General features: G+C 41.8%; 1 protein-coding gene across 1 annotated transcript in view; it reads right to left on the reverse strand.

Annotated features, from left to right (window-relative positions):
• The window catches only part of LOC126272864 (venom dipeptidyl peptidase 4-like), a 285,445-nt gene that overhangs the window by 89,506 nt on the left and 169,219 nt on the right, over window positions 1-26,720 (reverse strand). Inside the window, exon 10 of the mRNA XM_049976083.1 lies at window positions 4,697-4,877. Coding sequence (XP_049832040.1) covers window positions 4,697-4,877 — 181 coding nt within the window. The remainder of the gene's footprint in view (window positions 1-4,696; window positions 4,878-26,720) is intronic.

Genomic DNA, 26,720 nt, shown 5'->3' on the forward strand with positions numbered 1-26,720 from the left:
TCTTGCTGATACCACATACATCTACGTACACTTTAAGACATAAAATAACGATTCACCACGAAGGAGTTACGCAAACTGGTCACAAATTGATATTCACACAGGTATCGATGAAAACCTTAAAGCTGCGCACTCTGGTGGCCGATGGATGAACGTGTGACACTGCAGGTCGGCTGGCACGGATAGTAAACAGGGGACATCTCGATACTACGGTATAAAGTCTTTGCGAATTTCATTCCGTGCAGTCAGTTTGACATACACTATGCCTCATAGACAGGTGCCTGAAAACTATACGCTGATTTCAGTATTTGAGGGAGAACGTGTAGTTGAGCTCCAAGAAGCTGGTTGGAGTAGCCGGCGAATCGCTCAATACTTGAATAGGAGCAATGCCACTATCCGACGATGTTGATAGGAAGGGGTGAACCACGGCTACATACAGCGTTGAGATAGAAACGGTCAGAGGTGACAGAGAGGGAGTCAGAGCCACAGATTCTTCATTATGGTCGATCCGACGAGCAACTGGTCCTTCAGTGACCTAAAGGACCATTTATAGGCGGCTCACAGAAAGGGGGCTGAGCTCATGGCGCCCCTGGCATCGACTACCGTTGACCTCTGTACGCTGACACGCTCGTCTGCAGTGGGGTTGGCCAGATTCGGCCTGGAATCTCATTGGCTGGAGTTTATCTGTCTTGGTGACGAGTGTGGAGGTGCTGCGGGCAGCCGTGGGATACCACCTTACTGTCGACCACCATGCAGCCCGCCAACGAACAATGGTAGTCTCGGGTGCAATTTTTTTCATAGCAGCACCCCTTTGGTTTTCATCCGCGGCAGCCTTACTACACAGCGGTACGTCGACGATATTCCATGTCCCGTTTTGTTGCCCTTCATGCCAAGTCATCCTGGGCTTGCATTTCAGCAAGATAACACCAGCCTGCTCACGGCAAGAGTTTCTATTGATTGTCTTTGTACAAGCCAAACCCTACCTTGTCCAGCAAGGTCACTCGATCTCTTCACAATTGAGATCGTTTGGAGCATTATGTACAGGGTCCTCGAACGATCGCGGGATTTTGACGATCCAGACAGAATTGGACAGAATTTCGCACTATACCGAAATACAAATCCAAAAACTATACAGTCAACGCCAAGCTGAATAATTGCTGGCGTAAGGGTCAGAGGTGATGCAACATGTTATTGCCTTCCACAGTTTATGTAGCTCGCTCTCTGTGAGCATTATCTGTTAAGGTTTCCTCAGCACTGTAAGGACTAACCACGTAGTCTCCAACCACACTGCACAAAAGTCCAGATTCCACTGGCTCTTACTTTCAACCTATCTCAGACAGTACGAAGTCTCAGTGGTCCAAATTTGCATCTTTCTTACATTCTAGTTTCCATCATTTGTGGAGGTAGTTGTCATTAGTAAAGGGAATTCCTTGGAGAATGAACCTATTCTTTCGACGCCACGTCAGAACCGAGCTACAGAATTCCACTGGTATTCTGCACCCCTGCTGGTGAATGGGCTCGTGAAATGACGCATGAAGCCATCTTCGCGCATAGTGCGAATAAAGCGGGGCTAACTTGTCCCATAGGCACTCGCAGTTTCTCCAGAGCTAAAAATATGGATTTCTGGCAACAAATGCCTCAACATCTGTTTCTTTCGTTCGGCTCTTTGCAGAATTGCTCCTTACCCTCAGTAGAGTATGCCAACTCCCTTCAGATGCCAATATTTGGCACATTCTTTCAAATGTCATTCCTGTCGGATACCATCTGTCGGCATATCTTTGTGCGTACAACTCAACTGTTCTGATCGCATGCATTCTATGTACAGAAGCTGCGTAACTACATTGCACAACGAAATTAAAGAATCACTTTTTCGAAACCCCATAACTGTCTCTCATTGTGACCCGTAAGTTTGAAATTTGGTCCAAAAGCGCCTACAACCTTCCATTCGCTCTCCAGCTCGGCGATGATTCAAACAGCAAGCGGTCGGAAAAAAAGAAAGACAGCTCAGGAGCTCGGATGAGCTGTGAACTGTAAGATGGGTTAATGACGTTACATTGGCCCCAAATTTCATCGCAATTCTGCCCAATGCATACCGTGGACATCACACGATGAGGTCGTCGTTGCACTACCTCTTTCCACATTTCATCAATTTTTCTGAAGCCTCTGTCACGGAGGTTAGAGCCGTGACGTGACACCCGGTGTTTAAAATCCGCGGCTTTCGCACGAGTGACGGAGGGCTGTCGCTCAGAATCGACACGAAGATGTCTCCGGGCGCGGCATACAGCGCGTCAGTGAAACCATCCGTTCCACCGGCACTTTGATTCGCACATTTCGCTGTCGAAAATGACAGTTGGCAGTGCGATGAGGAACAGTGCGACGTTCTCGACAAATGTGGCCATTGCTGCCTCCCCCTGCCATTTCAACCCTACCCTATCAACACTGCCTAGCTGCAACTCGACTGAACGTGATTGCACCCCTTTAACAGGACTGTGTGACAGTAATTTTTGCTGTGCCATGGAGGATGGAACCACTATGGACCGTACAGAGCAATTAGACGAAATTTTAACGTGTTTCGAAGTGGAAAAGTATTTTTATGCTTTTTCGCCACTTCTTTTTCACGCCGTCCTGCAGTGTGATCACGGGAGGGTTTTTTACACTGAAACGTGCATGAATAAAATGGCGTAGTGTCCTAAGACCTTTCAGTCCGGCAACACTTTTGATGTCACTCACACACCTTTCTTGAGCATGTTAAAAATTTACCTCTCAGAAACTTTCACACAAATTTAGTCATGAGGTTGCTCTAGCGCCTGACCGTTAGGCAACTCCTTCGACATCCTAAGCTAGAGTTTGCCTACATTCAGGTGTTTGAACAGCCACAAGGCTCAATCGGTGACGAGTGAAATGATATATGGCATTCTTGGCCGAGAGTTACCACCTGGGGAAGTTCGGCCGCCGAGTTGCAAATCTCTTCAGTTGACGCCACATTGGGCGACTTGCGTGACGATGATGATGAAATGATGGTGAGCCTTTCAGCGCTGCTACCAAGACTGGGAACAACGACTGTTGATGTATAGCTGCCGAAGGGAACTTCTTTGAAAAGGAAAGTATTGTTGTTTGAAAATATAAAAATTTTGGCAGATAAAAATATCAGTCTCATTACTTTCCTCGCACATCCTTCTGTATCATGTGCAGATTATTAGCGTCATAAAATAGTAGCATAGGTTATGCTCATTGTCGCGTGTTTTCTTACAGGTCCCTATAGGGTAAATGATTGTTCACAGATAGAAGCAATTAGGAACAAATTCTTTATGCACGGTATCAGCTCTGTCAAAAAAACGAATCAGCATGAACAAAGTAAGAGCATATGGACTGTCAGACCAATTCTGTGATTGGATTGAAGATTTCCTAGACAACTGAACGCAGCATGTCATTCTCAATGGAGGGAAGCCTTCCGAAGTAAGAGTGATTTCAGGTGTGCCGCAGGGGAGTGTCGTAGGACCATTGCTATTCACAATATACATAAATGACCTTGTGGATGACATCGGAAGTTCACTGAGGCTTTTTGCGGATGATGCTGTGGTATATCGAGAGGTTGTAACAATGGAAAATTTTACTGAAATGCAGGAGGATCTGCAGCAAATTGACGCATGGTGCAGGGAATGGCAATTCAATCTCAATGTAGACAAGTGTAATGTGCTGCGAATACATAGAAAGAAAGTTCCCTTATCATTCAGCTACAAAATAGCAGGCCAGCAACTGGAAGGAGTTACTTCCATAAATTATCTGGGAGTACGCATTAGGAGTGATTTAAAATGGAATGATCATGTAAAGTTGATCGTCGGTAAAGCAGATGCCAGACTGAGATTCATCCTAAGGAAATGCAATCCGAAAGCAAAGGAAGTAGGTTACAGTACCCTTGTTCGCCCACTGCTTGAATACTGCTCAGCAGTGTGTGGGATCGGTACCAGATAGGATTGATAGAAGAGATAGAGAAGATCCAACGGAGAGCAGCGCGATTCGTTACAGGATTACTTAGCAATCGCGAAAGCGTTACGGAGATAATAGATAAACTCCAGTGGAAGACTCTGCAGGAGAGACGCTCAGTAGCTCGGTACGGGCTTTTGTTGAAGTTTCGAGGACATACCTTCACCGAGGAGTCAAGCAGTATATTGCTCCCTCCTACGTATATCTCGCGAAGGGACCATGAAGATAAAATCAGAGAGAGTAGAGCCCACACAGAGGCATACCGACAATCCTTCTTTCCACGAACAATACGAGACTGGAACAGAAGAGAAAACCGATAGAGGTACTCAAGGTACCCTCCGCCACACACCGTCAGGTGGCTTGCGGAGTATGGATGTAGATGCAGAGCAGTGAACACCGGCGAATTGTCAATGGATGGTCGTTCTCATGTGTTCATTTCTATTAAATGCAGTGGTAAACTAGGCTCGAAGAAGGCACACCATGCGATTGCACTCTGTGACTTTGCAGTCTACGAGCAAGTGACTGGCCACTTGAAATCTCACGCTCGCAGACGCCGCTTACGCTGATGTGTCATCAGACGAGGTAGTATCGGTCACCTTTGGCAGCTTGTGCTACGCCGTGCGTTGTTGATACACCCCGTCTCTCTCACGCTACAGCCGCGTCATCACCACGTGGGTGGCCCATGCACCTGAAAGGCTCAATTGTCTGCACTCACACACTGACGATGGCGGGCCTCTTCTCGGAGCCATTGGGGTCGAAGTCCGGGGGCAGGAGGAGGCGCACCTGGGCTGCCACCCCTCCCTCCACCTCCACCCAGTCCTCCAGACGCCCTGGCTGCAGTCTAGATTTCAAGAACTTCCGCAGCTCTTTGCTGTTTGACGTCAGTTTCGTGTCGCCTGTAACACACAAGGGGCAAAAATATACGTATGTTTCGTGATTTAAAGAGGAAACGGTACCGAGACAAACTTAGTACACAGGTGAAACACTGTAAAAAGCAATTTAGAATGAATATCGCGATTACAAACGGCTATAACTGTCTAATGCATAACCAAAAAAAAAAAAAGGTATGAATTACGGATAATGTAAAGGAAATTTTGAAAAAAACTTCACATACTGTTGTGTGCATACTGTAAGACCTTCGGTACACACACTATCAGATTATTTGACTTGTCGCTCTAACGAAGTAGGCGAGTGTCAGCAATACGTCTCGTGGTCTTATCGTGGCGTGTTTATCTTCTGCCGTTAGGTCAGACGATAGAAATGCTACTTGCATGCTCAGAGTAGCAGATTGACGGTGACCAACTTTAAACAGAACTTGATTAATTTTCACATACATTTATTAAAATAATAACAAGCATAAAAATTACTTAACTTGGTTCTGGATGCTACTTACAGTTGACAATCTGAAGTTCCTTTGGTATTGGTACATTAATCTCTGATACTTGACAAAAGTGTCTATACATTTATCTTCATGGCTAAGTACAGGAATTGGGTAATCTTATTAGGCGCAGACTGAAACTTGACTATAGACTGGTACAGACAAATGTAGAACTCGTACAGACATGTACAGACTAATGCAGACTGGTACTGACTGGTGCATACAAATGCAGACTGACTAATCGGAGGTCTGTACACTCGTTATAATACCTCGTGCGTTCATGTATCACTGCGCGAGTGTGATCCGCGAGGAGAAAAGGTTCTACGCTAGCAGAAATCTCATTGGCTGCGTTACATATTAATACGCGTATCGGCAGAAGCAAAATTTGGTCCGTCTCTATGGCAGCGCCGTCTCGTAGTGCAGAGACAGACGAGCGCTGCGCCTGCGCTGTTGTGCTTAGCGGCGCGCACTCTAGTGGGAAAGTTGTGTACGCGCTGACCACACGGAACTATGTACACAACGCATACTTTATAGGTTTTCTGTGTACCTTCCCCTGCTCACTCACATAATACCTAAGGGATAATCGCTTTCACAACATACAGGGATAACAAGTATAAGTGCAGGTATTTTTTTGTGTGGTAACTTGATATGTGCAAACATCATTGTGAAGGTTGTTTTTCTGTGTATAAAACAGTCTTTCCACAATCATATCACAAAATTTATGACCTGATGCCTTCTGTACAGTCATAGCTGCACCACTAAGTGGACTACGGCTGTCAGTGTAGACTAACTGTTTTGCATCCACACTTCACACTTCAACATCCGACCTGCCCAGGGGAAATTAATCATTAATGGCTTGCTCTTTCACATGTTCTTGGAGGTATTAACCAACATAAAAGCCTATGACTTGCAATAGCTATAATTAACAGTTTTCAGATGACGTAAATACTGATGCAATGTTGATCTAAAAATACAAGTGTTGTCCAGAAAGTAAGTTCCAATCGGTTGCGAAATGGACACAACAGTGAAAACCTGATGAAGCTTTGCACGGATGTATTGGGTTGGTTGGTTGGTTTTGGGGAACGAGATCAGACAGCGAGGTCATCGGTCTCATCGGATTAGGGAAGGACGGGGAAGGAAGTCGGCCGTGCCCTTTGAAAGGAACCATCCCGGCATTGGCCTGGAGCAATTTAGGGAAATCACGGAAAACCTAAATCAGGATGGCTGGTCGTGGGATTGAACCGTCGTCCTCCCGAATGCGAGTCCAGTGTCTAACCACTGCGCCACCTCGCTTGGTACGATGTGTTGGGTAGTGTCTAGTATGACTGCCGATCGCATCAAGACGCTCTTTTCAGTTGTGAGCGCACTGAGATCGATTAAACATGTCTCCCGCCAAGTAGGAGGGCCCGCTGAGAGGCTTCGCCTTAATGAATGCAGCCCACCCAACACAGCTGCCACGCACTTCCTTCAAAAATGGTTCAAATGTCTCTGTGCACTATGGGACTCAACTTCTGAGGACATCAGTCCCCTAGAACTTAGACTCACTTAAACTTAACTAACCTAAGGACGTCACACACATCCACGCCCGAGGCAGGATTCGAACCTACGACCGTTGCGGTCGCGCGGTTCCAGACTGTAGCGCCTAGAAGCGCTCGACCACTCCGGCCGGCCCCGGTACTTCCTCCTTTATGGCAGTTCTCAGCCGCACTCTGCAGGGGCAGTGAAGACGCTGCTGCAGCCTTTTCGATGGGAAGTGTTCGATCACCCACAATACAACCTAACTGGCTCATCTGAGTATCATATCTGTTCACATGAAACGCTGGAGACAAGACGACACTTGGGCGCAGGCTACACGCTGTACACTAATGTAGAGAATTATCGGAAAGCACGGGCAGGTGCCTTCGTTGACTATGGCGTTGGAAATTTGGTATAACGCTCCGACAAATGACTAAGTCGGAGCGGTGACTATGTAGAGAAGTATCTGGAAAGTGTAGCTAACTCTTGCAAATACACTCCTGGAAATGGAAAAAAGAACACATTGACACCGGTGTGTCAGACCCACCATACTTGCTCCGGACACTGCGAGAGGGCTGTACAAGCAATGATCACACGCACGGCACAGCGGACACACCAGGAACCGCGGTGTTGGTCGTCGAATGGCGCTAGCTGCGCAGCATTTGTGCACCGCCGCCGTCAGTGTCAGCGAGTTTGCCGTGGCATAAGGCTCCATCGCAGTCTTTAACACTGGTAGCATGCCGCGACAGCGTGGACGTGAACCGTATGTGCAGTTGACGGACTTTGAGCGAGGGCGTATAGTGGGCATGCGGGAGGCCGGGTGGACGTACCGCCGAATTGCTCAACACGTGGGGCGTGAGGTCTCCACAGTACATCGAAGTTGTCGCCAGTGGTCGGCGGAAGGTGCACGTGCCCGTCGACCTGGGACCGGACTGCAGCGACGCACGGATGCACTCCAAGACCGTAGGATCCTACGCAGTGCCGTAGGGGACCGCACCGCCACTTCCCAGCAAATTAGGAACACTGTTGCTCCTGCGGTATCGGCGAGGACCATTCCTAACCGTCTCCATGAAGCTGGGCTACGGTCCCGCACACCGTTAGGCCGTCTTCCGCTCACGCCCCAACATCATGCAGCCCGCCTCCAGTGGTGTCGCGACAGGCGTGAATGGAGGGACGAATGGAGACGTGTCGTCTTCAGCGATGAGAGTCGCTTCTGCCTTGGTGCCAATGATGGTCGTATGCGTGTTTGGCGCCGTGCAGGTGAGCGCCACAATCAGGACTGCATACGACCGAGGCACACAGGGCCAACATCCGGCATCATGGTGTGGGGAGCGATCTCCTACACTGGCCGTACACCTCTGGTGATAGTCGAGGGGACATTGAATAGTGCACGGTGAATCCAAACCGTCATCGAACCCATTCCTAGACCGGCAAGGGAACTTACTGTTCCAACAGGACAATGCACGTCCGCGTGTATCCCGTGCCACCCAACGTGCTCTAGAAGGTGTAAGTCAACTACCCTGGCCAGCAAGATCTCCGGATCTGTCCCCCATTGAGCATGTTTGGGACTGGATGAAGCGTCGTCTCACGCGGTCTGCACGTCCAGCACGAACGCTGGTCTAACTGAGGCGCCAGGTGGAAATGGTATGGCAAGCCGTTCCACAGGACTACATCCAGCATCTCTTCGATCGTCTCCATGGGAGAATAGCAGCCTGCATTGCTGGGAAAGGAGGATATACACTGTACTAGTGCCGACATTGTGCATGCTCTGTTGCCTGTGTCTATGTGCCTATGGTTCTGTCAGTGTGATCACGTGATGTATCTGACCCCAGGATAGTGTCAATAAAGTTTCCCCTTCCTGGGACAATGAATTCACGGTGTTCTTATTTCAATTTCCAGGAGTGTAAAATGTTGCTGACTTTCACTGTGGATTTTATTTCGCGACCGATCGTAACTTACTTTCTGGACAACCCTCGTATATGAACATCCATTTCCCATATTTATCCTAAATTGATTTCCAAGGACTAGTTTGAATGAAATGGGATTTCTATCAAAATTAAGTAGACCCTTTCCGTCGACACTGGGCATCGCATGAAAGACATGATGATTTTGTTAGGCTGATCCCAGCTACACAACGCCAAATTGCAAATACCTACTGAAATACTAGAGAAACTGCGCCTGACGACTCTTAGGAGAGAGACCCTATATATTTTTTCTCTGGGCAAACAAAGTGACATTTTTCAATGCATAATGTTAAGCACACCAAATGCAAGCTCTTAAACGCTTCCTCCAGCCGTTGAGCGTGCTGCTCTAGGTCTTTAGAAAACACAAAAATATCGTCTTGTCACTTTTAATACCCTTATCACTCCCTCTAATAATCTCTGGAATATGGCTGGCACATTCTTAAGTATCCGTAAGCATTTGTTGATATTGGTTGTGTCATGGAATATAAAAGGAGTCTTTATGTGGTTTTCTGAAACCATTTCCAACTGTTGATACTCACACTTTAAATCCATCATGGAGAAGTATTTAATCATATACAGATCCAGTCTGCCCAAAATTTTTTTATGTGTGGTACATGATATGTTTCCATCATCGTTCTTGCATTCAGATATTCGGTGCTCCCCTTCGTGTATCACTCCCCTCAGTAATGCCAACCTTTGGATATTGATTGATGAATCCATCCATTATTGGTTAAAAGTGCTGATATATTCTGTATAACGTAACTTCTTTTACACCGCAGGGTCCTGCCCCCTCTGCTCAGGATTTTATGCTGTAGCACAGATGTTACTGGTAATGGTCCACTAGGACTGAACTAATCTGTGTCATATTAACAGAGTTCCCATAACTGTCCTAACCTTGCCTTTTAAATGCTGTACTTTGTGCATAAAGCTAACACACTGATGATCATCCTGTGACATAGACCTCCACTCGACCTATCTAAATTGTCTTCATCTATGATGTTCAATTTGGCGATCAATAATCCTTTTGGCAGATCCACTTCATAACAGTCAAAATTATCCATACCCTCCAGAACTATATAATCACCATCTACTTCCAGCAAATGTGCCACACTTTCATGCACAAAAGAAAGTGAAGTATCCGGTTTCTCATTGTGTTCTAATAGCTCAATACCCATACACACACAGAACAGTTCCGTCCTGTCTATCGGTATTTTATCATGGAAACAGGATTCTGTGCCCTCCTTGAAATACCAGGTGCAAGTCCTGACAAAAACACATCTGGCACTCTGTATTCCGCCTCTTACAAAATAATTTTAGGCTCCTCCTCATTCTGTGTTAACTAAGAAATTTACACATTGGTTTTCCTAATTCTGTCCAAGAATGCTTCCACTGACTGGTTTAAATTTTGGGACATCCCATTAACTTGTTCCCTAAAGAATGTAGCACTGTTCTGTTTGTAGCAACACTGATATTTTCCATTGTTCAGTTGTTCAAATGTGTGTGTCTTATTCAGATCCTTGTGATACATGAAGTATGCCTTCACCTCATCCACCAATCGAAAATGATAACGTGCAGCCGCACGTCCGAGCGGTCCAAGGCGCTGCAATCATGGACTGTGAGGCTAGACCCGGCGGAGATTCAAGTCCTCCCTCGGGCATGGGTGTGTGTGTTTGTCCTTTGGATAATTTAGGTTAAGTAGTGTGTAAGCTCAGGGACTGATGGCCTTAGCAGTTAAGTCCCATAAGATTTCACACACATTTGATAATGTGCAGATCTACTTTATCTAACCAAATACCCAGACTAGCAGCAGCTTCAGGACTGTCGACTAATGCCAAAACATCCTCACTCGCTTTTCCGTGAAATAGGAGCCACTACTCCAGTCACAGTGGGATCCACAGAAGGAACAATTATAATGAATGAAGGTTTCGCCTCTCCATCCCAGGTCACCCTACGTGTGAACGTTCTAGTGCTTATTGGAGCACGTGCAAATCCACAGTGAAAGTAAATGAACTCGAAGCACACACTGTGGCGAGCATGTAAACATCTCCATCCGCACCACTTCGCTGTCAGAGGAAGACAGCCAATCCGACTATCCGAGCACATACCCAGGAGCGCCCCAAATCTTCATTTATCTTGATTTCGTCCCATTCTGTTTCGCTACATAGCGCAGTGCTAATTCTAATGACGCCATTCGATCACTCTATTAGCACCAAGATTGCCCACTTCATCATTAGAATCTCTGTTTCCTTTATATACCATTTCCACATTCTGATCGTCCTGGTTCACCCACATTTCCACTTTATTGTCTTCTGCATTTTCACATGCAGAAAGAAGTCGGATGATATGTAACATCTCATCATTTTCATTTTCTTCTGACAGAATATCATTGTTTCTTTCGTTACTTTTTGTGTTCATTATGTTTTTCCAAGAGATTTTCCTAAGATTTTTCTAGATTTTCCTATTTTAAATGATCCAGAGTTTCTGAAAACGAGTAAACAACATTCTCCAAATTATCTTTTTTCGGAACAGCTTATACTGATTGAGGTTCGTTAAGCCGATACTTTTCTTTCAAACACGCCAGCGTTCCTTGGTTCATTGGTTGGACAAGGGCAGTAATATTGGGAGGAAAAAAAAATTGAGTAAATGTCTCCACTAAGAAGTTCTCCAGCTTTGGGGTGACATACAGCACTGTTTACAGTAAGGATTGCCTTGAATGGTAATTTGTTGCTTGTTAAGTACTTTTTTGTCCCTGGCACAAATATGTCAACAAATCACTCCTTAAAAGTTGAGAACTCGGATAAGCTACTACGAACAACATAGTGAAGGCATTAGTCTAGCGAATATAGACACGAAGCCCACGCCTACCACAGTTGTACAAGTTTATATGCTAACTAGCACTGCAGATGATGAAGAGATTGAAGAAATGTATGATGCAATAAAAGAAATTATGAGATAGTTAAGAGAGACGAAAATTTAATAGTCATGGTGGACTGGAATTGGATGGTAGGAAAAGGAATACAAGGAGAAGTAGTAGGTGAATATGGACTGGGGGTAAGGACTGAAAGAGAAAGCCGCCTGGTAGAATTTTGCACAGAGCATAATTTAATCATATCTGACTGTTGGTTTAAGACTCATGAAAGAATGTTGGATACGTGGAAGAGGCCTAGAGACACTGGAAGGTTTCAGATAGCTTATATAATGGTAAGACAGAGACTTACAGACCAGGCTTTAAATTGTAAGACATTTCGAAGGGTAGATGTGAACTCTGACCACAATTTATTGGTTATGCAGACTAAAATTGAAGAAACTGCAAAAAGGTGGGAATTTAAGGAGATGGGATCTGGATAAACTGAAAGAACCAGAGACTGCAGTGAGTTTCAGAGAGAGCATTAGGGAACGGTTGACCGGTTCACAAGAACAGGGGAAAGGGATACACTAGAAGAAGAATGGGTAGTAAAGACAGCAGAGGATCTAGTAGGTAAAAAGACAAGGGTTAGTAGAAATCCATGGGTAACAGAGAAAATATTGAATTTATTTGATGAATGGAGAAAATAAAAAATGCAGTAAATGAAGCAGGCGAAAAGGAGTACAAATGTCTCAAAAATGAGATTGACTGAAGAGCAAAATGGCTAAGGAAGGATGGCTAGAGAACAAAAGTAAGATTGTAGAAGCATGTATCAAGAGGGGTAAGATAGACACTGTTTACGGGAAAATTAGAGACTGAAAGGTGGCTACACTGAGTCACAGCGCCAGAGACTGCGCCAAAGAGTATTATTAAGCCGCCTCCACTGGCAGTGCTTGTTCAGAAGTTGCTGTGGGCAGTTGTAGTTCTGAGGTAACTGTAGTTGCAGTACTAGTTGTGAGCATGTCTTGTGCAGTTGTTCTGATGGGCTAGACAGCCGATGCTGTTCGATTGGGGATGTTGTAATGATCAGAGTTTTTTTTCGTCAATATATATGAGGTAATAGAAAAAAATTTTGTATTTCAAATTTCCTAAATAACAATGCCTCTTGGTCACAGGTTCAGTCAACAAAGCATGTGGCTTGTGTTCACGTATTAGAGTGTAATTCTGGTTTCTATGTGAAATCATAGTATTTCTGTTTTTTTTAATTACTTCAGTGTAAATGATGTTTAAAATATCTTGTCTTATTGAGGAAGAACCGTGCCAGATGTGTACGTTGAATCACACTTCCACACACAGAACAGTTACATTTGTGCTTTGTTGTTTCGTAGCTTTTATAGTTGCTGGGGACTTAATTAATTAATTGTGTTAACGGAAATTTCCTTTCATTCTTTGTTGTTATTCTATGCAGTCAGATTGTGGAGTAATACTAGTCAGGGCCAACCGGTTACGAGACTTCGTAATCGGACAAACAGCGACTAAAATTAACATTATTTGCATTATATTAATTAAGCCTCCATGCGCGTGGCGACCGCTGCTTCGGATCATCCCTTGGAATTCTTTTGATAGTAAAAATAGCAAACAGTAGTATTGTTGTGGTAATTTGTAGTTTAGTAACTGTAGTCTATATTGCATGTGTAGATTTGGTAATGAACATTTGTAGTTGTCTTTCTTCTAATAGTATTTTTTGCAGAATTTAATTTTTGATGTGTTGTATACAGGTTTGACAATTTTGTGCAATTATGAACATTTCAACCGTTCGTTAATCGTGTTTGTCGGGAAGGATTTTATGTGAATGGTATTGTTGGTGATAAAGTGTCATATTGTATGTAATTTTCGTATAGTGACGAGTTTTGTATGTTTTGTAAATGATTACGCGATCGATGAAAAAGGCAAAAATGATTGATAGGGAGAATGAAGAAAATGTTAACATGGCGAACTCGCCAACACAGGAGAACAGTATGATGAATAATGAAGCAGAAAACAATTTAATAAGTCGGGAAAATAGTCCGGAACCAGTTCAAAATTTTTCACAATCAAAAAATTTTCAGAATATGAGATTAACGATAGAAGATTCTGAAATAGTATCGAACACAGATAGCTTTACGGCTATGCCGAAGGAAGTTTGTTTTACGGGAAATGTTAGGGGCGAAAGGAATTTGGAACCAGTTAATATGGAGCAGTTGATGAGTGCAATATTAAATTTGGGATCACAAATAGGAACAATTAAAACTGGTATGGGAACAATGGAAACACAGTTAAGATCTGAATTAAAAACAGTGGGATCACAAATAGGAACAATTAAAACTGATATAGGAACAATGGAAACACGGTTAGACTCACAAATAGGAACAATTAAAACCGAGATGGAAACAATGGTAACACGGTTAGACTCACGAATAGAGGCATGCTTTAAAAACATGAAAGATGAATTAAAGAAAGAAATTAGTGAAGAAGTACAACCGATTTTGAATGCTCACAATAATAGATTAATTATAATAGAAATCGGACAAAAGGAACAGGATAGAGAACAGGAAGAAAGAGATCGCGTGATGGTAGAGAAATTTTCAGAGTTAAATTTACAACGTGCACACGATAAGGAAGAAATGTTTGAAAGAATCGAGGAATCTGTACCAAATGAAAGAATAAATAACCTGACACAACAATGTGAACAGTTAACTACTGAATGTGTCACTACTGAAACCCAAGTCGCGACACTTACGGAAGACGTAAATAAACAGAAAGAACAAATAGGTGACTTATCGGAAAGACTTGAGGAGATTTTAGATAAATTGACAAATCTTAGTTTAAATGGGGACAGAGATTCAGATGATACAGCTCCATTGCCATTTGCAGAAACCGAAGAGTACCAGAACATAAATAAACATGTTGAAAATCAGGGAAAATTTAATGAACGCGTTAAAAGGGAATTTGAGGCGTTACGAAAGCAAGGCAACCAAATTGAAAGCGAAATCGTAGGAACAGACAGCAGAAGAAATGTAGAATCACAGATAGCGGAGGGCTTTCAAGAAAATAATTTATTTCATTTACGAGAAGCAACAAGAGAGCTCCAGGCGCGCGAACTTGACAATAACCGATATTCGGACTGGGATAGACGCGGTAGGTCTTTGTCGCCACAAGGCGAAAACTTTGACTATAAACACTTTTTAACTGTTCGGAAATTTAAGATCTTTCGCAATTCTAAGAATGACATACATCTATGTTAAAGGCTAGATCAATTTATGTACGCACTTCCAGCAAATTGGCTGCTAAGTCACAAACTGGAATTTATGTGTGTATTCCGAACCGGCGACGCGGATGCGCGCACATATTAGAGATTGTAATAATTTTAATGATTTTTATCATGCATTTCAATTGGCATATTGGTCCGAAAACACGCGAGACAGAGTCAAATATAGTCTTATTATGCAGCGTAATTTTAAACAGTCGGAGTTCCGCACGCGGGCAGAATACTTTGAAGATATGATTCGAAAGAATCAATTCCTTTCCAACCTTTATAGCCCGACTGGATTAATTCGCATTTGCTTAACTAAGCTGCCACAATCGATAAGACAAATTGCTTTAGTCGGAAGATGTAAAGACGACATTGAGACTTTTAAGACTTTGCTACAAGAACTTGAGTATGACAACGACGACGTGACTACTTGTAATTTTTTCAGTAACAATAGATTTTCAGAGAGAATGGACGTTATATGGGTAGTTTTGAGAATGGCAGACGAAACAGACAGGATAATAGATACCAGCCTTATGCCAATAACAGACGTTCTAACAGAAATTACACAGACAATTATAATAACGGAAATTCCTACCGGAATGATCAATCATACGGAAACAATAATCGGTATCATCAAGACAGAAATTATTCATACAATAATAGAAATTCTTACTACAGAAATATCCAGGGTAGAAGATCTAACAGTAATTTCAGAAGTGACAGTTGAAATTACACAAGATGTAGTCATGCAGATAGCCAGGAAAACAGAAATTTTAATAACAGACACAACCAAGAATTTACATTTAACAGACAGGAGGGATCTAATTGGCATCCTCCGCGTGAGAGAAATTCAGAGAGACAAGTGCAAATCGTAGAAATTGATCCGCGAAATGACGCGAATAATCAAAGACGTGACGCAAACAATCGACAATGACATGTAGCTTCGGCTTCTGGCAGCAATATAGACGGTTCAGAAAGCAATAACACTAAGACTTTATACTACGTACGCCTGGAAGACATGAGAGACATTTTGCTAGACGAAAAGGAAAATAATGTGAACGCATTTTTACATCTTGTTACGGAAGTATGTGTGGGTAAGAATAAGTTCACTGCAGTTTTAGATTCTGGGAGCCCATTGAATGTTATTAGTGAATCAGTTTTTCGTATATGTGTAAGAACTATTGCTTGTCCTGTGTTATCTGTTTCTAAAACTACAATTCGAGGAGCTATTTCTGGAAAAAGTGTGGAAGTCAAAAACAGACCAACTTAAATTTCATTTGTCAAGGATATGAATATTCTGCTAATTTTATTATTGTTCCATTACTCAGTACTCAAATTATATTAGGTATGGAGTTTCTTAACACACATGAGGCAATTTTATACTTTAAGGAAGGAAGTGTGAATTTGACTGTTGCGTAATGCCGAGATGTTTGAAATTTTTCGAGTGTTTAACGAAATCTGAATCAGACACAAAACGTTTAAGGTTTCTTACCCCTCATGTTTTCGCTGAGTATTATGACGACAATGTGTACATTCATGACAACGACAATAGATACAGAGACGGGATGGATGATGTAATTAATAGCGAAGAATTAATTAATGAAAAGGTTAAGAAAGCTGAAGTGCCAGATGACGTTGCAAGAGAAGAACTGCACCAAATTATGACGTCACATGCTGCAGTATTTAGTCATTACACAGGAACTATACAAGGCTTACAATATTTATTTAAATTAAAAGAACACACACCATTTCGAGGAAAAACGTACGCTATTCCTTTGGCTTATAGAGACAAGGTTAAGAGTGAACTTTAATGCATGTTAGATCAAGGCATTATTGAGCCAGCAGTCAGTCCTTACACCAACCCACTATATGTCGTTCTTAAAAAGGATGGGTCAATTCGTTTGGTTCTGGATTCCAGACAGATAAATAATATCATCATTCCTGAAACTGACCGTCCACAAAACTTAGATGAACTTCTTCAACATTTCCATGGAATTAAAGTTTTATCCTCGATCGATATGCGCGCAAGTTTTTGGCAAATAGAACTCCACCCTGATTGTAGAAAATACCCTGCCTTTTTAGCCTTTGGTAAATTGCATAATTTGTCCTCACCTCGTGTGAACTATATGGAAAGAATTCTAATTGGTGTTGGGATGAGGAAGCTCAATAAGAATTTGAACAACTTCGTGATGCTTTAGTTGCTGCTCCACTTCTTTTACACCCGGATTTATCTAAAGATTTTTGTCTGGCGACGGGTTCATCATACAAAGGCCTAGATGCACACTTATTTCTAGAGATAGAAGAAAACGGCGTTGTAGTACAGAAAACGATTGCATTTGGAAGTCGTGTTCTCTCTAAATCAGAAAAGAATTATTTGATTACGGAACTTGAAGCTTTGGCTGTTGTTTGGGATTTCACAAAATTTCGCATCTTTTTGTATGGCAGACATACTAAGGTTTACACCAATCATCGAGCTCTGGAATTTCTTATGTCAGCAAAATTAACACATGGAAGATTGTCACGATGGGCGCTGTATCTACAGGAATTTGATTTTAGTGTTGTTTACATAGAGGGTTCTTCAAATATTATTGCTGATGCTTTATCACGTGCACCTATGGGTTTGAAACAAAGTGCTGAGGAGGACTGCAAAGAAAACAATTATTGTTTGATGTATATTCAAGGTGTTGCGGTTGAAAATTTTATTTCGTCTTCGCTCCAGGACATCGCTAAGGAGCAAAACAAGGATCCAATCTGGAAGGACATTAAGGAGAAGTGGAGGAGAAAGGAAAGTGTAGCGATTAGACAGTATTATTTAGTTCGCAATGATATTCTTTTTAAACGAAAATCGGTCGACAACTCTGTCTGGTTAGTTTGCATTCCTGATGAGTGGGTTAATAAATTGATTTGGTATACACATTTCAGTTATGCACACTTTGGTCCCAGAAAATGCTTTCATAAATTACGAGAAAATTGCTACTTCAGTTATATGGAAAAACGTATTCGATCTGTTCTTGCCAAATGCAAATTATGTCAAAAGGCTAAGCCGCCAACTATTTCTCACAGAGCACCGTTGTTTCCTATCATTCTAGCGAAATTAAAGGACATGGCTGCAGTCGATTTGTTCGGTCCAGTGGTTTGTTCTACTAATGGTTTTGCGTACATTTTGGTAGCCGTGGAATTGACATCAAAATATGTGTGTTTTACACCTTTACGCAAAGCAACAGCTCGTTCAGTATCTAATGCTTTCATCAAACATTTTCTTAAAGAAGTGGGTCATGTTGATAAAGTTATATCAGATAATGGATTATAGTTTCGCTCTAAAATTTGGGCTCTTACTCTACGGCGTCGTAAAATTAAACCAGTTTTCATTTCACTTTTTCACCCTCTATCTAACGCTTCAGAGAGATGGATGAAGGAAATCAATAAACTGTGTCGACTTTATTGTCATCAGAATCACAGAACATGGGATCAGAATCTTCATATTTTTCAAAACATTCTGAATGAACTCCCTAATGATTCAACTTCTTTACCGCCTATATTGATATTAAAAAATAAAGCACCGACAAATCGCATTTCTGAAATCGTTCGTTTTCCGCCTTCACGGAAACTGCGGCATTCTGAAGTTGTCAACCTGGCTCTACAAAATATTGCATCTGCCGCTGCTAGAAGAGAAAAATCAGCTAAACGTCCTGGTCGTTTAAAAACCTTGTCAGTTGGTCAAAAGGTGTTAATTAAGTCTCATCGTTTGCCTCACAAAGGAAAAGGCTTGTGTCGCCAATTTTGTCTACTTTATAACGGTCCATATAGGGTTCGCAAAATTATTCATGATTTACACTATCGAAGTAGAAACTCTTAAATCACGGCGCTCTAAGGGAATACATCATATATCGAACGTTAAAATTTTTGTGGAATGCCATACTTTTGACAAACTAACAGTTATATGTAAACACACGGAGAGTACAAGGATACCGCGCCGTGTTCTGGCGGAGGCACATACTCAAAGCAACAGTCAAGTCTGCGCGCCGCACAAGGCAGTCGTTGACCGCAAACAATTACTTCCTACGTCACGCTTACCTATAGCTGATGGAGCGCTCAGTGCGAATGCACTGACAGCCGTAAACAAATATACAGTCTAATTTATCTGATTAAATTCAGTATAAAGCTATAGTGACTTGATAAATTATGTTATTAACGTTCAGTATTTTTCAGGTTACAGTTGTATAAAATATTTAAGAACTTCAGGTAAATCTGTGTTTGTTCGACGTTAAGAGGACTTGCCATCGAGAAAATTTCAGGAAGAATGTAATTTCGAAGAACAAAGTAATAAACTAAAAAGGTAACTATTATTTGAGTTTATTTTTCAGGAAACATATTTCCACTTAGGTACGTACTTTAGACGTAATTTGCTGCTCGCGATTATGTGATTTATACTTTGTGTTAACTGATTTTGACAATGATTGATTAATGAACAGGGTTGTTAATTATGTATATTATTCATCGGTTGGCTGCACTGCTTTTTCACTGATGTTACATTTTTTTATTATGTGCCTGCTGTTCTTATTTATTTAAATTATAATTGTCACCTGATTAGTCGTGCTGATATGGTTATGTATGTAAGTCATACTTTGTGATTTATCTGCTTGCGCGTTCATGTTTACTTATTAGGACTACATATGAACATTTATTTGCTTATGCTCATATGATGCTAATGACCTGTTTATTATGTAAGATATATATTTGCTGCTTTGCGTATGGATTGCATATTTACACATATTTGTTTGTTGTCATAACTACTCTTTAATTTGGTATATAGAAATGCTGATATACGGTGACACGAACATGGAGTTTGGGTCACACTATAGTATTAATTATAGATTGTTCGCTTGGCAGAGCCTCATTGTAGGGATTGTGCTGGTCCACTTGTTAACATTCTGTTCTCTACTGGTATATTTACTCGCTATTGCGTGTTTTGCTTACGCTCAGTGCCTTATATTTTAAGATAAGAAAATGAACTGCCATAATTCTACGAACGACATTAGTACAAGTAACGTCATTGAAGTCACATGAGCTGGAGGTTTTATGGAAGCTGTATAAATTTAAGCTAATAGGAAGGAAGCTAACGACACGACATACCTACACTAACTGCATTCTTCGTGAGCAATTGAAATAGCAAGTGACATTTGACACAAGAAAACTCCACATTTTGCCATGATTCTTGAAATGGTGTACGCACTGGGAAATATTACGATCATTCACACTCCGTACTCGTCCTTACTGAAAGTTACTCAAACTAAAGGCTGTTAGAGGTCATGTATGCATTTCTTTTATTCAATGATGGACAAGGTAACCAAAGTGTATTTTATAATTCATAATGAGTAGAAAATTTGGGTCAGATGGATTACATAGAGGTTGTGTGTGGACATTGTGTCTTCGGATTGTATGGGATGATGAACTGAAGTTTGCACTAGGATTTTATCTGTACTTGTTCTAGGAGACTGACTAGAGGAAAGAGTTGTTACGGAAGTGAAATGATATTGGTATATGTATCGACGTATTATTGAGGTATTGAGATTGTGTGAAGTTGATAATTATAGGCGTTCTGGTGGACAATAGGTAAGGTAAATGATATTGGTGATAAGGTTTATATGTATCGACATACTGAAGAGGTATTATTGAAGTATTAAGATTATGAGATGCTGATGATTATTGGAGTTTTGGTGGATAAGAAGTAAAGTAAGTGACAAGCATTTTTTTTGTTGGTTTATACGGAACAAGGAGGATGAAGATGGCAGACTAGAACACTCAAGTTGAAGGAAGATTGTCTACACACACACTTTGTTAAATCAATAAGCAGCATATACTTTTTTTTGAGAGAGAGGAAATATTTGCATATCTTGGCACACTGACAGTTGTTCAGCAACCGTACATTTTGATTTGGCTTAGCAAACATTGGTCTTGACATGATGACTATGACATTGACTAACTATTATCGACTGTTATACATTGTTGCCACTACTACTTGATACACATGTCGAACATCAAATCTTTAACAGAATTGCATTTACACAGTTAACACTATTCAATTACACAGTAGTACTTAATGTGAATGAAAGATGAGTGAGTGTGTTTTGTGTATTTTCCTTTCCTAATCCCAAATAATTGGTACCGACCTATCTCCTAAATATTATTTTACTTGCTTGTTGTGGCTTTCACTGACACCCATAAATATTATAGGTTTACTGATATTTGTGTATTTGTAAAATTTAATATGACAATTATCTGATATCATTTGTGTGTTTATTTAATTTGTATGTTTTGTGTAAGAGCATAGATAATAATTTTGTAAATGCAATTGTGTGTGCAATCAAACTGTTGTTCGTGTTTATACATATTAACATTGGTGGGTGCCACTTGGAAAAGTTTAATTTCTGCTAATGAACTCTGATGAACTGTCTGATTAGTCATAGTGAATATTATGGACTGGTACCTGCACTTGTTCAACATTGCTGGGTGCCATTGATGGAACTGCTTCTACTGAGATGATGTAACTTGTTGCTGTTTGCACCTGCTCAACATTGCTGGGTGCCACTGATGGAACTGCTTCTACTGAGATGATGTCACTTGTTGGTGTCTGCACCTCTCAACATTGCTGGGTGCCACTGATGGAACTACTTCTCCTGAAATGATGTTACTTGTTGGTGTCTGCACCTGCTCAACATTGCTGGGTGCCATTGATGGAACTGCTTCTACTGAGATGATGTCACTTGTTGGTGTCTGCGCCTGCTCAACATTGCTGGGTGCCACTGATGGAACTGCTTCTACTGGGATGATGTCACTTGTTGGTGTCTGCACCTCACAACATTGCTGGGTGCCACTGATGGAACTACTTCTCCTGAAATGATGTTACTTGTTGGTGTCTACACCTGCTCAACATTTCTGGGTGCCACTGATGGAACTGCTTCTACTGAGATGATGTCACTTGTTGGTGTCTGCACCTCACAACATTGCTGGGTGCCACTGATGGAACTACTTCTCCTGAAATGATATTACTTGTTGGTGTCTGCACCTGCTCAACATTGCTGGGTGCCACTGATGGAACTGTGCTTCTACTGAAATGATGTCACTTGTTGGTGTCTGCACCTGTTCAACATTGCTGGGTGCCATTGATGGAATTGTTTCTACTGAAATGATGTCATTTGTTGGTGTCCGCACCTGCTCAACATTGCTGGGTGCCACTAAGGGAACTGCTTCTACTGAAATGATGTCACTTGATGGTGTCTGCACCTGCTCAACATTGCTGAGTGCCACTGATGGAACTGCTTCTACTGAGATGATGTCACTTGCTGGTGTCTGCACCTGCTCAACATTGCTGGGTGCCACTAATGGAACTGCTTCTACTGAGATAATTTCACTTGTTGGTGTCTGCGCCTGCTCGGCATTTTTGGGTGGCACTGTTGGAACTGTTTAAATACTGCTGATGAAATGTTATGAGACTGCTATTTGCACCTGTTGACCATTGCTGGGTGATATTGTTGGAACTGTCACTACCAATGCTGGCAAAAATACCATCAAATTCTAGCACGTGGGGGGGGGGGGGGGCATATTGAAGGTGGCTACACTGAGTCACAGCGCCAGAGATTGCGCCAGGTGGCTACACTGAGTCACAGCGCCAGAGATTGCGCCAAAGAGTATCATTAAGCCGCCTCCACTGGCAGTGCTTGTTCATAAGTTGCCGTGGGCAGTTGTAGCTCTGAGGTAGTCGTAGTTGCAGCATTAGTTGTGAGCATGTCGTGTGCAGTTGTTATGATGGGCTAGACAGCCGATGCTGTTCGATTGGGGATGTTGTAATGATCAGAGTGTATTTATCGTCAATATATATGAGGTAATAGAAAAAAATTTTTCTATTTCAAATTCCCTAAATAACAATGCCTCTTGGTCACAGGTTCAGTCAACAAAGCATCTGGCTTGTGTTCACGTATTAGAGTGTAATTCTGGTTTCTATGTGAAATCATAGTATTTCTGTTTTTTTTAATTACTTCAGTGTAAATGATTAAAAAATATCTTGTCTTATTGAGGAAGAACCGTGCCAGATGTGTACGTGGAATCACACTTCCACACACAGAACAGTTACATTTGTGCTTTGTTGTTTCGTAGCTTTTATAGTTGCTGGGGACTTAATTAATTAATTGTGTTAACGGAAATTTCCTTTCATTCTTTGTTGTTATTCTATGCAGTCAGATTGTGGAGTAATACTAGTCAGGGCCAACCGGTTTCGAGACTTCGTAATCGGACAAACAGCGACTAAAATTAACATTATTTGCATTATATTTAATTAAGCCCCCATGCAAGACCTTTGGAGAAAAGACAACTACCTGTATGAATATCAAGAACACAGATGGAAAACTAGCCCTAAGTAAAGAAGGGAAAGCTGAAAGATGAAAGCAGTATATAGAGGATCTGTACAAGGACGATGTACTTGAGGGCAATATTGTGGGAATGCAAGAAGAGGTAAATGAAATGGGAGTATCAAACTGCGTGATGAATTTGACAGAGCACTGAAAGATGTAAGCCAAAACAAGGCCCTGGGAGTAGACAACATTCGATTAGAACTTCTGATAGCCTTGGAAGAGCCAGTCATGACAAAACTCTACCATCTGGTGAGCAAGATGTATGAGACAGGCGAAATACCCTCAGATTCAAGAAGAATATAATAATTCCAATCACAAAGAAATCAGGTGTTGACAGTTGTGAAAATGACCGAACCATCAGTTTAATAAGTCACGGCTGTGAATACTGACACGAATTCTTTACAGAAGAATGGAAAAACTGGTAGAAGCCGACCTCGCGGAAGATCAGTTTGGATTCCGTAGAAATGTTGGAACATGGGAGAGGCAATACGGAACCTGCATTTTATCTTAGAAGATGATTTAAGGAAAGGCAAACGTACGTTTCTAGCATATTTATACTTGGAGAAAGCGTTCGATAGTGTTGACTGGAATGCGCTCTTTCAAATTGTGAAGGTGGCAGAAATAAAATACATGGAGCGAAAGGCTATTTACAATTTGTACAGAAACCAGATGACAGTTATAAGAGTCGAGGGGCATGAAAGGGAAGCAGTGGTTGGGAAGGGAGTGAGACAGGGTTGTAGCCTCTCCCCGATGTCATTCAATCTGTATATTGAGCACGCAGTAAAGGAAACAAAAGAAAAATTCGGAGTAAGCATTAAAATCCATGGAGAAGAAATAAAAACTCTGAGGTTTGCTGATGACATTGTGATTCTGTCAGAGACAGAAAAGAACCTGGAAGAGCAGCTCAACGAAATGGACAGTGTCCTTAAAGGAGGATATAAGATGAACATCAACAAAAGCAAAACAAGGATAATGGAATGTAGTCCAATTAAGTCAGGTGATGCTGAAGGAATTATATTAGGAAATGAGACACTTAAAGTACGAGTGGTAAATGAGTTTTGATATTTGGGAAGCAAAATAACTGATGACAAAATAATTGATGATGGTCGAAGTAGGTAGGATATAAAAAGCAGACACGCAATCGCAAGAAAAGCGTCTCTGAAGAAGAAAAATTTGTAAACATGGAGTATAAATTTAAGTGTACGAAGTCCTTTCCGAAAGTAGTTGTATGGAATGTAACCATGTATGGAAGTGAAACATGGACGATAAACAGTTTAGACAAGAAGAGAATAGAAGCTTTCGAAACGTGGTGCTGCAGAAGATTGCTGAATATTAGATAGGTAGATCACGTTATTAATGAGGAGGTACCGAATAGAATCGGGGAGAAAAGGAATTTGTAACTTGACTAGAAGAAGGGATCGGTTGGTAGAACGTGTTCTGAGGGATCAAATGAATACACTAAGCAGACTGAAAAGGATGTAGGTTGCAGTCGTTATTCGGAGATGAAGAGTCACAGGATAGACTAGCATGGAGAGCTGTATCAAACCAGTCTCTGGAATGAAGACCATAACAACAACAACAAAACCAGAAAGGCCGGCATCTATAGTTTTTGAATCTCTTGGATTTTCAGAATTCCCAGTTAACAATTTATGATCTCCAGAGGCATTGCTCCAAGTTAGGATCGCTACTCTTATCTTTCCATTTCTTATAACATGTAGCGGAATCTTCATTTTTGGCTTCTAGCGTTTGAGTTGGAAACATTCTATACTTGAGTCCTATCTCACCACAGTTATAAAGTTGATCCAGTGACTGATTTTCTTGATTTACTGTAGTTTTTTACTTTCCCTTGGATCACTTCGACAGTTCTGTTGTCAGCAGATAGCATTTCATCACAGATCTGAATCTGATGCATGCCACGTCTTCAGTCTTCTCTTGATTCATCAGACCTGCCGTGTAAGACTTCGTACACAATGGTAAGGAGATGGCTATATAGTGGTGCAGCTGCTTTCGGTGTAGGAAAGCTGAACAGGAGCACAAATTATTACTGAACAAGTTAATACAGCAAACAGAAGATTTACGTAACTTTCATTTCTCCAGACGTACAAAGACTCATTACAAATAATATAGCAAGAAACTGAGTCCGCCGGCCGCTGTGGCCGATCGGTTCTAGGCGTTTCAGTCAGGAACTGCGCTGCTGCTACGCTCGAAGGCTCGAATCCAGCTTCGGGCATGGATGTGTGTGATGTCCTTAGGTTAGTTACGTTTAATTAGTTATAAGTCTAGGGGACTGATGACCTCAGATGTTATGTGCTCAGAGCCATTTGAACCATTTGAAATTGAGTCCAACTATCTCAGTATCAACAAGGATCAGGCTCTCTGAATAACACACGATTGATGGAGTCTGAGTCGCGACTAGATGGCGTCTAAGCCGCATCTCGTTAGGGAAGAGGCTCCGAGTGTGATCGGGCTGAGTGACTGCCACCAGCCGTCTTACACTGCGGCGGCTGAGAACGCTTGTAGTACCGAACCACTGTAGGCGAGGCTCGGTGGGCGTGCTCCATTGAGCCCACCAGATCCCGTATGACCACTACTGGCGACTGAAGGAAACTTGTCACACTGCCTACTTTGATTCCAGTGGGATGATATCGATACATTGTACCATAGGACTACTTATTGGGCTTCCTATAGCTCGCTGATTAGTAAGCCACGAGTAAAAGGCTTCACTAGTCTGTTAGTTATGTGGTTTTTGCACGGTTTTACGATCCGTGAATTTTTATGTTATTTAGAAGAAGAACAAGAGACAACAGCATTGCTTTGGTTTGGTTCTGTTACGTCGGCAGCCACGTACTGTTGCTTCACCTACACCTAATTCTGCTGTTACCTTTTTTTATAGTCTCATCACTTTCCTATCTTTTCAGTGCTACAACTTTCACCTCCAAAGAAACAAACCTCTTTTATTTTGAAGAGTCAGCGCTCGTATTCGCAAAAAATGGCAGAAACAATAATAATTCTGTAACATGACCCATCTACATATATACAGCGCACTGAGACTGAGCAGAAAATACTGGTTGGCAGTGAGTGAAACAATAGTGGCTAAAGTGGGCACGATCGTAAAAAAATGTATGCGCGTGCATCTCCGCCGCCCATCACACCCACCCCCTGCGTATTTTCATCACTGATATTCTTTTCATTTTTTTAACGTCGTAGTCATCTGTCATGCACCTTAGATTAAATGGAAGATCGGATTGCAGGGGCTCGAATTACAGAAATTTTACTGCATTATAAGCAGAGCTTGTGGAAGACAACAACACCGGCTTACTCCTCTTCCAATTTCAAA

Source organism: Schistocerca gregaria, chromosome 5 (genome assembly GCF_023897955.1).
Source record: "Schistocerca gregaria isolate iqSchGreg1 chromosome 5, iqSchGreg1.2, whole genome shotgun sequence".
Lineage (NCBI taxonomy): Eukaryota > Metazoa > Arthropoda > Insecta > Orthoptera > Acrididae > Schistocerca > Schistocerca gregaria.